At 51.1% G+C, this 12,536-nt stretch overlaps 1 protein-coding gene across 1 annotated transcript in view; it reads left to right on the top strand.

Annotated features, from left to right (window-relative positions):
* Positions 1-12,536, top strand: part of kl (klotho) — a 52,821-nt gene that overhangs the window by 14,182 nt on the left and 26,103 nt on the right. Inside the window, exons 7-8 of the mRNA XM_090188782.1 lie at positions 3,794-3,943; positions 4,049-4,155. Of these exons, the coding sequence (XP_090044908.1) occupies positions 3,794-3,943; positions 4,049-4,155 (257 nt within the window). The remainder of the gene's footprint in view (positions 1-3,793; positions 3,944-4,048; positions 4,156-12,536) is intronic.

Genomic DNA, 12,536 nt, shown 5'->3' with positions numbered 1-12,536 from the left:
ATAGTGAGGGTTAGAGTATTATAATGAGTGTTGGGGTATTATATAATGACAGTACTGAGGGATGGGGTATTATAATTAGGGTTGGGGTATTTTAATGAGGGTTGGGTTATTATATAATGACAGTGCTGAGGGTTGGGGTATTATATAATGACAGTACTGAGGGATGGGGTATTATAATGAGGGTTGGGGTATTTTATAATGACAGTACTGAGGGTTGGGGTATTATAATGAGGGTCAGGGTATTATAATGAGGGTCGGGTATTATAATGAGGGTTGGGGTATTATAATGAGGGTTGGGGTATTTTAATGAGGGTCGGGGTATTATAATGAGGGTCGGGGTATTATAATGAGGGTTGGGGTATTATAATGAGGGTTGGGGTATTTTAATGAGGGTTGGGGTATTATAATGAGGTTTGGGGTATTATAATGAGGGTTGGGGTATTTTAATGAGGGTTGTGGTATTATAATGAGGGTTGGGGTATTATAATGAGGGTTGGGGTATTTTAATGAGGGTTGTGGTATTATAATGAGGGTTGGGGTATTATAATGAGGGTTGGGCTATTTTATAATGACAGTACTGAGGGTTGGGGTATTTTAATGAGGGTTGGGGTATTTTATAATGACAGTACTGAGGGTTGGGGTATTATAATGAGGGTTAGAGTATTATAATGAGGGTTGGGGTATTATAATGAGGGTTGGGGTATTATAATGAGGGTTGGGATATTATAATGAGGGTTGGGGTATTTTATAATGACAGTAATGAGGTTTGGGATATTTTATAATGACAGTACTGAGGGTTGGGTTATAATATAATGACAGTAATGAGGGTTGGGGTATTTTATAATGACAGTACTGAGGGTTGGGTTATAATATAATGACGGTACTCAGGGTTGGGGTATTATAATGACAGTACTGAGGGTTGGGGTATTATAATGAGGGTTGGGGTATTTTATAACGACGGTACTCAGGGTTGGGGTATTATAATGAGAGTTGGGGTATTATAATGAGGGTTGTGGTATTATAATGAGGGTTGGGGTATTATAATGAGGGTTGGGCTATTTTATAATGACAGTACTGAGGGTTGGGGTATTTTAATGAGGGTTGGGGTATTTTATAATGACAGTACTGAGGGTTGGGGTATTATAATGAGGGTTAGAGTATTATAATGAGGGTTGGGGTATTATAATGAGGGTTGGGGTATTATAATGAGGGTTGGGATATTATAATGAGGGTTGGGGTATTTTATAATGACAGTAATGAGGGTTGGGATATTTTATAATGACAGTACTGAGGGTTGGGTTATAATATAATGACAGTAATGAGGGTTGGGGTATTTTATAATGACAGTACTGAGGGTTGGGTTATAATATAATGACGGTACTCAGGGTTGGGGTATTATAATGACAGTACTGAGGGTTGGGGTATTATAATGAGGGTTGGGGTATTTTATAACGACGGTACTCAGGGTTGGGGTATTATAATGAGGGTTGGGGTATTATAATGAGGGTTTGGGTATTATAATGAGTTTTGGGGTATTATAATGAGGGTTGGGGTATTATAATGAGGGTTGGGGTATTATAATGACATTACTGAGGTTTGGGGTATTTTATAACAACGGTACTCAGGGTTGGGGTATTATAATGAGGGTTGGGGTATTTTATAATGACATTACTGAGGTTTGAGGTATTTTATAACAACGGTACTCAGGGTTGGGGTATTATAATGAGGGTTGGGGTATTTTATAATGACATTACTGAGGTTTGAGGTATTTTATAACAACGGTACTCAGGGTTGGGGTATTATAATGAGGGTTGGGGTATTTTATAACAACGGTACTCAGGGTTGGGGTATTATAATGAGGGTTGGGGTATTTTATAACAACGGTACTCAGGGTTGCATCAGTCTGTGGCGCCAGCACAGCAAACAGCAGCAGACTGCTCCAGTAAACCCGTAGCTACATATCAACCTCACTGAAACTGCCGCAAGTTCAAGTTCATCCTGGAGTTAATGTTTGCTCAAATATCTAGTTAAATATCTAGTTAAATATCTAGTTATAAAGGGACACATCGTTTTTTTAATGCTTTGGTCATCGCATCTTTTACACATTGAACTTTCTGTTTTAGAAAAAAAAAAACGTGTAACTGTAAAAAGTATGTTTCAAAGCCTCTCTGGGATTGTAGAGGCGTGACCGTTCGTTGCCTTGGATACAAGCCTCGGCTCAATGGTTATTATTAAACATGTATCAAACATTATGTTATATTATATTTAACACGGGTGATTTTCTACAAATTGGTCACGGTCATGAGGGGGATTTGAACCTACGACCCTGTGGTTATATTCCACTGCTGACCCCACTACCTACTAAGGCAGAAAGTAGATGTCATTTCTAACCCGGATCGGGACCTCCTGTGTGTAACGTTTTTTTCGCCAAACATTTTTACGAGCCTAAAATCATAGAATTACAAATATAAATCCATATTAAATCAATTGAAACCTCCGTGGGGTTTAGTTGTAAAAAAAAATTAAAAAAAATGTGTCATTTAACTTTTTACACTGTGTTACCTTTTATTGTGGCATAAACACAACCGGTCGTTTTCATCTGACTGTCAAATAAATCACTTCAAAGGTCTCCTTTCCTTCGTTCGTCCACTCGCAACATATTTCCAAACAAGCGAGTTGAAAATAGAAAGAAAGCGACATCTTTTAAAGTCTAAGGACATTTTTTGGCCATCGTCGATTGGTCAGAATTTATGCGTCCGATCATGTCGTCCAATCATCTCTGCCTTTGTTCTCGTTGAACCACATGGCATTTCGGAGCGTAGGCTCTACCACCTGTTTTCAAGTCCGTTCGCTCACATGTTTTTCATGCCTCTGACATGCGGTAATGATAAATAATGGTGATTAGCCGACAGTTTTCATGACATTTCAGTATTAATTATAGTGATTGGCTCATGTTTTACCGGTAGGAAGTACCCTGACTATACTGGACCGTACCACCTTACATTCGACCCTGGTATTTATTCTACCGAGACACCATACTGGACCGTACCACCTTACATTCAATCCTGGTATTTATTTTACTGAGACACCATACTGGACCGTACCACCTTACATTCAACCCTGGTATTTATTTTACAGAGACACCGTACTGGACCGTACCACCTTACATTCAACCCTGGTATTTATTTTACTGAGACACCATACTGGACCGTACCACCTTACATTCAACCCTGGTCAGCAGAAGAATACACATAGTTACTACTCTTAAAAATAAACAGGACGAGCCACATGGACACATAGCCTTTGCTCACTAAGAAAAACAACACACAACACACAATCACTACCCATTATTTGTTTGCCCCCATTGGCCTCCTCTTGCGTGCTGGTGTGTGTGACACAGAGTCACAGTTTATATTTGCTTACACAAGTGGTAGATGCCAGCTGGAAGTTACCATGGTGACAGGGTAACCTTTGCCCTTAAGAAAGAACAGATCAGGATGAACCTGACCAACCGCAGTGTGTGTGTGCCTCTGTGTGTTTTCTGTGTGTTTGTGTTTATGTGCGTGTTTGTGTTTGTGTGTTTATGTGTTTATGTGTGTGTGTGTTTGTGTTTGTGTGTGTGTGTTTATGTGTGTGTTTATATGTGTGTGTGTTTGTGTTTATGTGTGCTTGTGTTTGTGTGTTTATGTGTGTGTGTGTGTTTATATGTGTGTGTGTGTGTGTGTGTGTGTGTTTATATGTGTGTGTGTGTGTGTTTATATGTCTGTTTGTGTGTGTGTGTGTGTGTGTCCAGGTGGAGACCACCCCCACCCAGTTTGTAGATCCCAGTGTGTACGTATGGAACATCACAGGCAACGGGGAGCTGAGGAGGTTAGAGGGGTTCCAGGCCCCGCCGCTCCGCAGGGCACAGCACTGTGCCGACTACGCCACCATCCGCCAGCAGGTCGGAGATCTTCTCCACGTTTATGCACAAAACAAATTACAACGATATGGTGTGAAAGTAATCTCCACCCCCCCCCCCCCCCCCCCCACCCCCACCCCCCCTCAGGTGGAAGAGATTCGTCGTGTGGGAGTCAACCACTTCCACTTCTCTCTCAACTGGTCCTCCCTGGTGCCCAGCGGCAACGTGACTCAGCCCAACACTACCTTACTAGGGTACTGTAGTCTTCTCTAGTCTCCTCTAGTAGTCAGTCTCCTCTAGTCTCCTCTAGTAGTCAGTCTGTAGTCAGTCTCCTCTAGTACTTCTAGTATTACACTCGCATTAACATCTGCTAACCATGTGTATGTGACAAATAAAATTTGATTTGATTTGATAGTAGTCAGTCTGTAGTCAGTCTGTTGTCAGTCTCCTCTAGTAGTCAGTCTGTAGTCAGTCTCCTCTAGTAGTCAGTCTCCTCTAGTAGTCAGTGTCCTCTAGTCTCCTCTAGTAGTCAGTCTGTAGTCAGTCTCCTCTAGTAGTCAGTCTGTAGTCAGTCTCCTCTAGCAGTCAGTCTGTAGTCAGTCTCCTCTAGTAGTCATACTCCTCTAGTAGTCAGTGTCCTCTAGTCTCCTCTAGTAGTCAGTCTGTAGTCAGTCTCCTCTAGTCTCCTCTAGTAGTCAGTCTGTAGTCAGTCTCCTCTAGTCTCCTCTAGTAGTCAGTCTGTAGTCAGTCTGTAGTCAGTCTCCTCTAGTAGTCAGTCTGTAGTCAGCCTCCTCTAGTCTCCTACAGTAGTCAGTCTGTAGTCAGCCTCCTCTAGTAGTCAGCCTCCTCTAGTAGTCAGTCTCCTAGTAGTCAGTCTCCTAGTAGTCAGTCTCCTCTAGTAGTCAGTCTGTAGTCAGTCTCCTCTAGTAGTCAGTCTGTAGTCAGTGTCCTCTAGTCTCCTCTAGCAGTCAGTCTCCTCTAGTCTCCTCTTGTAGTCAGTCTCCTCTAGTCTCCTCTTGTAGTCAGTCTGTAGTCAGTCTCCGCTAGTCTCCTCTAGTAGTCAGTCTCCTCTATTCTCCTCTTGTAGTCAGTCTCCTCTAGTCTCCTCTTGTAGTCAGTCTGTAGTCAGTCTCCGCTAGTCTCTTATAGTAGTCAGTCTCCGCTAGTCTCCTCTAGTAGTCAGTCTCCTCTATTCTCCTCTAGTAGTCAGTCTCCTCTAGTAGTCAGTCTCCTCTAGTCAGTCTCCTCTAGTCAGTCTCCTCTAGTAGTCAGTCTCCTCTAGTAGTCAGTCTCCTCTATTCTCCTCTAGTGGTCAGTCTCCTCTAGTAGTCAGTCTCCTCTAGTAGTCAGTCTCCTCTAGTCTCTAGACCTCCATCCATTCTGTTTATTATTATAATTATTATAATATTACAGAACTGTACTGGGCAAAAACAAATATATATAAATGCAACAAAGTTACAGTTCAATAAAAGGAAATCAGTCATAAATAAATTCATTAGGTACTAATCGGTGGATTACATCACATGACTTGACAGGGGCGCAAATCAGACTTAGTTTTTTCCCTACAAAAGGGCTTCATTACAGACAGAAAAAACAACAACTCCACCGTTTCATCAGCTGTCCTGGTGGTTGGTCTCAGACCATCCCTCAGGTGAAGAGGCCGGATGTAGAGGTCCTGGTGGTTGGTCTCAGACCATCCCTCAGGGGAAGAGGAGGGATGTGGAGGTCCTGGTGGTTGGTCTCAGACCATCCCTCAGGTGAAGAGGCCGGATGTGGAGGTCCTGGTGGTTGGTCTCAGACCATCCCTCAGGTGAAGAGGCCGGATGTAGAGGTCCTGGTGGTTGGTCTCAGATGATCCCTCAGGTGAAGAGGCCGGATGTGGAGGTCCTGGTGGTTGGTCTCAGACCATCCCTCAGGTGAAGAGGCCGGATGTGGAGGTCCTGGTGGTTGGTCTCAGATGATCCCTCAGGGGAAGAGGCCGGATGTGGAGGTCCTGGTGGTTGGTCTCAGACCATCCCTCAGGGGGAGAGGTCGGATGTAGAGGTCCTGGTGGTTGGTCTCAGACCATCCCTCAGGTGAAGAGGCCGGATGTGGAGGTCCTGGTGGTTGGTCTCAGACCATCCCTCAGGTGAAGAGGCCGGATGTGGAGGTCCTGGTGGTTGGTCTCAGACCATCCCTCAGGTGAAGAGGCCGGATGTGGAGGTCCTGGTGGTTGGTCTCAGATGATCCCTCAGGGGAAGAGGCCGGATGTAGAGGTCCTGGTGGTTGGTCTCAGACCATCCCACAGGGGAAGAGGAGGGATGTAGAGGTCCTGGTGGTTGGTCTCAGATGATCACTCAGGGGAAGAGGCCGGATGTGGAGGTCCTGGTGGTTGGTCTCAGATGATCCCTCAGGGGAAGAGGCCGGATGTGGAGGTCCTGGTGGTTGGTCTCAGATTATCCCTCACGGGAAGAGGCCGGATGTGGAGGTCCTGGTGGTTGGTCTCAGATGATCCCTCAGGGGAAGAGGAGGGATGTAGAGGTCCTGGTGGTTGGTCTCAGATGATCCCTCAGGGGAAGAGGCCGGATGTGGAGGTCCTGGTGGTTGGTCTCAGATGATCCCTCAGGGGAAGAGGCCGGATGTGGAGGTCCTGGTGGTTGGTCTCAGACCATCCCACAGGTGAAGAGGCCGGATGTAGAGGTCCTGGTGGTTGGTCTCAGACCATCCCACAGGTGAAGAGTCCGGATGTGGAGGTCCTGGTGGTTGGTCTCAGATGATCCCACAGGTGAAGAGGCCGGATGTGGAGGTCCTGGTGGTTGGTCTCAGACCATCCCACAGGTGCAGAGGCCGGATGTGGAGGTCCTGGTGGTTGGTCTCAGATGATCCCTCAGGGGAAGAGGCCGGATGTGGAGGTCCTGGTGGGTCTCAGATGATCCCTCAGGGGAAGAGGCCAGATGTAGAGGTCCTGGTGGTTGGTCTCAGATGATCCCTCAGGGGAAGAGGCCGGATGTGGAGGTCCTGGTGGTTGGCCTCAGATGATCCCTCAGGGGGAGAGGCCGGATGTGGAGGTCCTGGTGGTTGGTCTCAGATGATCCCTCAGGGGAAGAGGCCGGATGTGGAGGTCCTGGTGGTTGGTCTCAGATGATCCCTCAGGGGAAGAGGCCGGATGTGGAGGTCCTGGTGGTTGGTCTCAGATGATCCCTCAGGTGAAGAGGCCGGATGTGGAGGTCCTGGTGGTTGGTCTCAGATTATCCCTCAGGGGAAGAGGCCGGATGTGGAGGTCCTGGTGGTTGGACTCAGATGATCCCTCAGGGGAAGAGGCCGGATGTAGAGGTCCTGGTGGTTGGTCTCAGATGATCCCTCAGGGGAAGAGGCCGGATGTGGAGGTCCTGGTGGTTGGTCTCAGATGATCCCACAGGTGAAGAGGCCGGATGTAGAGGTCCTGGTGGTTGGTCTCAGACCATCCCACAGGTGAAGAGGCCGGATGTGGAGGTCCTGGTGGTTGGTCTCAGATTATCCCTCACGGGAAGAGGCCGGATGTGGAGGTCCTGGTGGTTGGTCTCAGATGATCCCTCAGGTGAAGAGGCCGGATGTGGAGGTCCTGGTGGTTGGACTCAGATGATCCCTCAGGGGAAGAGGAGGGATGTAGAGGTCCTGGTGGTTGGTCTCAGATGATCCCTCAGGGGAAGAGGCCGGATGTGGAGGTCCTGGTGGTTGGTCTCAGATGATCCCTCAGGGGAAGAGGCCGGATGTGGAGGTCCTGGTGGTTGGTCTCAGACCATCGCTAAGGTGAAGAGGCCGGATGTGGAGGTCCTGGTGGTTGGTCTCAGACCATCCCACAGGTGAAGAGGCCGGATGTGGAGGTCCTGGTGGTTGGTCTCAGATGATCCCTCAGGGGGAGAGTCCGGATGTGGAGGTCCTGGTGGTTGGTCTCAGATGATCCCTCAGGGGGAGAGTCCGGATGTGGAGGTCCCAGTGGTTGGCCTCAGATGATCCCTCAGGTGAAGAGGCCCGGATGTAGAGGTCCTGGTGGTTGGACTCAGATGATCCCTCAGGGGAAGAGGCCAGATGTAGAGGTCCTGGTGGTTGGTCTCAGATGATCCCTTTGGGGAAGAGGCCGGATGTGGAGGTCCTGGTGGTTGGTCTCAGACCATCCCACAGGTGAAGAGGCCGGATGTAGAGGTCCTGGTGGTTGGACTCAGATGATCCCTCAGGGGAAGAGGCCGGATGTAGAGGTCCTGGTGGTTGGTCTCAGATGATCCCTCAGGGGAAGAGGCCGGATGTGGAGGTCCTGGTGGTTGGTCTCAGATGATCCCACAGGTGAAGAGGCCGGATGTAGAGGTCCTGGTGGTTGGTCTCAGACCATCCCACAGGTAAAGAGGCCGGATGTGGAGGTCCTGGTGGTAAGTCAGATGATCCCTCAGGTTAAGAGGCCGGATGTAGAGGTCCTGGTGGTTGGTCTCAGATGATCACTCAGGAGAAGAGGCCGGATGTAGAGGTCCTGGTGGTTGGTCTCAGACCATCCCACAGGTGAAGAGGCCGGATGTGGAGGTCCTGGTGGTTGGTCTCAGACCATCCCACAGGTGAAGAGGCCGGATGTGGAGGTCCTGGTGGTTGGTCTCAGACCATCCCACAGGTGAAGAGGCCGGATGTGGAGGTCCTGGTGGTTGGTCTCAGACCATCCCACAGGTGAAGAGGCCGGATGTAGAGGTCCTGGTGGTTGGTCTCAGACCATCCCACAGGTAAAGAGGCCGGATGTGGAGGTCCTGGTGGTTGGTCTCAGATGATCCCTCAGGAGAAGAGGCCGGATGTAGAGATCCTGGTGGTTGGTCTCAGACCATCCCTCAGGGTGAGAGGCCGGATGTGGAGGTCCTGGTGGTTGGTCTCAGACCATCCCTCAGAGGAAGAGGCCGGATGTGGAGGTCCTGGTGGTTGGTCTCAGATGATCCCTCAGGGGAAGAGGCCGGATGTAGAGGTCCTGGTGGTTGGCTCAGATTATCCCTCAGGGGAAGAGGCCGGATGTAGAGGTCCTGGTGGTTGGTCTCAGATGATCCCTCAGGGGAAGAGGCCGGATGTAGAGGTCCTGGTGGTTGGTCTCAGATGATCCCTCAGGGGAAGAGGCCGGATGTAGAGGTCCTGGTGGTTGGTCTCAGATGATCCCTCAGGGGAAGAGGCCGGATGTGGAGGTCCTGGTGGTTGGTCTCAGATGATCACTCAGGAGAAGAGGCCGGATGTGGAGGTCCTGGTGGTTGGTCTCAGACCATCCCACAGGTGAAGACGCCGGATGTGGAGGTCCTGGTGGTTGGTCTCAGATGATCACTCAGGAGAAGAGGCCGGATGTAGAGGTCCTGGTGGTTGGTCTCAGACCATCCCACAGGTGAAGAGTCCGGATGTGGAGGTCCTGGTGGTTGGTCTCAGACCATCCCACAGGTGAAGAGGCCGGATGTGGAGGTCCTGGTGGTTGGTCTCAGACCATCCCTCAGGGTGAGAGGCCGGATGTGGAGGTCCTGGTGGTTGGTCTCAGACCATCCCTCAGGGTGAGAGGCCGGATGTGGAGGTCCTGGTGGTTGGTCTCAGACCATCCCTCAGAGGAAGAGGCCGGATGTGGAGGTCCTGGTGGTTGGTCTCAGATGATCCCTCAGGGGAAGAGGCCGGATGTAGAGGTCCTGGTGGTTGGCTCAGATTATCCCTCAGGGGAAGAGGCCGGATGTAGAGGTCCTGGTGGTTGGTCTCAGATGATCCCTCAGGGGAAGAGGCCGGATGTGGAGGTCCTGGTGGTTGGTCTCAGATGATCCCTCAGGGGAAGAGGCCGGATGTAGAGGTCCTGGTGGTTGGTCTCAGATGATCCCTCAGGGGAAGAGGCCGGATGTAGAGGTCCTGGTGGTTGGTCTCAGATGATCCCTCAGGGGAAGAGGCCGGATGTAGAGGTCCTGGTGGTTGGTCTCAGACCATCCCACAGGTGAAGACGCCGGATGTGGAGGTCCTGGTGGTTGGTCTCAGATGATCACTCAGGAGAAGAGGCCGGATGTAGAGGTCCTGGTGGTTGGTCTCAGACCATCCCACAGGTGAAGAGTCCGGATGTGGAGGTCCTGGTGGTTGGTCTCAGACCATCGCTAAGGTGAAGAGGCCGGATGTGGAGGTCCTGGTGGTTGGTCTCAGACCATCCCTCAGGGTGAGAGGCCGGATGTGGAGGTCCTGGTGGTTGGTCTCAGACCATCCCTCAGGGTGAGAGGCCGGATGTGGAGGTCCTGGTGGTTGGTCTCAGACCATCCCTCAGGGTGAGAGGCCGGATGTGGAGGTCCTGGTGGTTGGTCTCAGACCATCCCTCAGAGGAAGAGGCCGGATGTGGAGGTCCTGGTGGTTGGTCTCAGATGATCCCTCAGGGGAAGAGGCCGGATGTAGAGGTCCTGGTGGTTGGCTCAGATTATCCCTCAGGGGAAGAGGCCGGATGTGGAGGTCCTGGTGGTTGGTCTCAGATGATCCCTCAGGTGAAGAGGCCGGATGTGGAGGTCCTGGTGGTTGGACTCAGATGATCCCTCAGGGGAAGAGGCCGGATGTAGAGGTCCTGGTGGTTGGTCTCAGATGATCCCTCAGGGGAAGAGGCCGGATGTGGAGGTCCTGGTGGTTGGTCTCAGATGATCCCTCAGGGGAAGAGGCCGGATGTGGAGGTCCTGGTGGTTGGTCTCAGATTATCCCTCATGGGAAGAGGCCGGATGTGGAGGTCCTGGTGGTTGGACTCAGATGATCCCTCAGGGGAAGAGGCCGGATGTAGAGGTCCTGGTGGTTGGTCTCAGATGATCCCTCAGGGGAAGAGGCCGGATGTGGAAGTCCTGGTGGTTGGTCTCAGATGATCCCACAGGTGAAGAGGCCGGATGTAGAGGTCCTGGTGGTTGGTCTCAGACCATCCCACAGGTGAAGAGGCCGGATGTGGAGGTCCTGGTGGTTGGTCAGATGATCCCTCAGGGGGAGAGTCCGGATGTGGAGGTCCTGGTGGTTGGTCTCAGACCATCGCTAAGGTGAAGAGGCCGGATGTGGAGGTCCTGGTGGTTGGTCTCAGACCATCCCACAGGTGAAGAGGCCGGATGTGGAGGTCCTGGTGGTTGGTCAGATGATCCCTCAGGGGGAGAGTCCGGATGTGGAGGTCCCAGTGGTTGGCCTCAGATGATCCCTCAGGTGAAGAGGCCGGATGTAGAGGTCCTGGTGGTTGGTCTCAGATGATCCCTCAGGGGAAGAGGCCGGATGTGGAGGTCCTGGTGGTTGGTCTCAGACCATCCCACAGGTGAAGAGGCCGGATGTGGAGGTCCTGGTGGTTGGTCTCAGATGATCCCTCAGGGGGAGAGTCCGGATGTGGAGGTCCCAGTGGTTGGCCTCAGATGATCCCTCAGGTGAAGAGGCCGGATGTAGAGGTCCTGGTGGTTGGACTCAGATGATCCCTCAGGGGAAGAGGCCGGATGTAGAGGTCCTGGTGGTTGGTCTCAGATGATCCCTCAGGGGAAGAGGCCGGATGTGGAGGTCCTGGTGGTTGGTCTCAGATGATCCCACAGGTGAAGAGGCCGGATGTAGAGGTCCTGGTGGTTGGTCTCAGACCATCCCACAGGTGAAGAGGCCGGATGTGGAGGTCCTGGTGGTTGGTCTCAGACCATCCCACAGGTGAAGAGGCCGGATGTGGAGGTCCTGGTGGTTGGTCTCAGATGATCCCTCAGGAGAAGAGGCCGGATGTAGAGGTCCTGGTGGTTGGTCTCAGACCATCCCACAGGTGAAGAGGCCGGATGTGGAGGTCCTGGTGGTTGGTCTCAGATGATCACTCAGGAGAAGAGGCCGGATGTAGAGGTCCTGGTGGTTGGTCTCAGACCATCCCACAGGTGAAGAGGCCGGATGTGGAGGTCCTGGTGGTTGGTCTCAGACCATCCCACAGGTAAAGAGGCCGGATGTGGAGGTCCTGGTGGTTGGTCTCAGATGATCCCTCAGGAGAAGAGGCCGGATGTAGATATCCTGGTGGTTGGTCTCAGACCATCCCTCAGGGTGAGAGGCCGGATGTGGAGGTCCTGGTGGTTGGTCTCAGATGATCCCTCAGGAGAAGAGGCCGGATGTGGAGGTCCTGGTGGTTGGGCTCAGATGATCCCTCAGGTGAAGAGGCCGGATGTGGAGGTCCTGGTGGTTGGTCTCAGATGATCCCACAGGGGAAGAGGCCGGATGTAGAGGTCCTGGTGGTTGGTCTCAGATGATCCCTCAGGGGAAGAGGCCGGATGTGGAGGTCCTGGTCTGATGTGGTTACACGTGGTCTGTGGTTGGGTGTACTGCCAAATTCCCTAAAGCAATGTTGGAAGCGGCTTATGGTAGTTGTCTGGCAACCACTCTGGTGGACATTCCTGCAGTCAGTCTGTGGTTGTGAGGCCGGTTGGAGGTATTGCCAAATTCTCTAAAACAGCTTTTAATAGAGAAATGAACATTACATTCTCTGCCAACAGCTCTGGTGGACATTCCTGCAGTCAGAATGCCAGTTGCACGCTCCCTTAAAACTTGAGACATCTGTGGCATTGTTTGGCAAAACTGCACATTTTAGAGTGGCCTTTTATTGTCCCCAGCACAAAGTGCACCTGTGTAATGATCATGCGGTTTAATCAGCTTCTTGATATGCCGGACCTGTCAGGTGGAT

This window comes from Oncorhynchus mykiss, chromosome 10, assembly GCF_057628025.1.
Source record: "Oncorhynchus mykiss isolate SJ-2025 chromosome 10, ASM5762802v1, whole genome shotgun sequence".
NCBI classification, from domain to species: Eukaryota; Metazoa; Chordata; class Actinopteri; order Salmoniformes; family Salmonidae; genus Oncorhynchus; species Oncorhynchus mykiss.
Note: the sequence above shows the minus strand (reverse complement) of the source record. Positions and strands in the feature narration are given on the sequence as shown.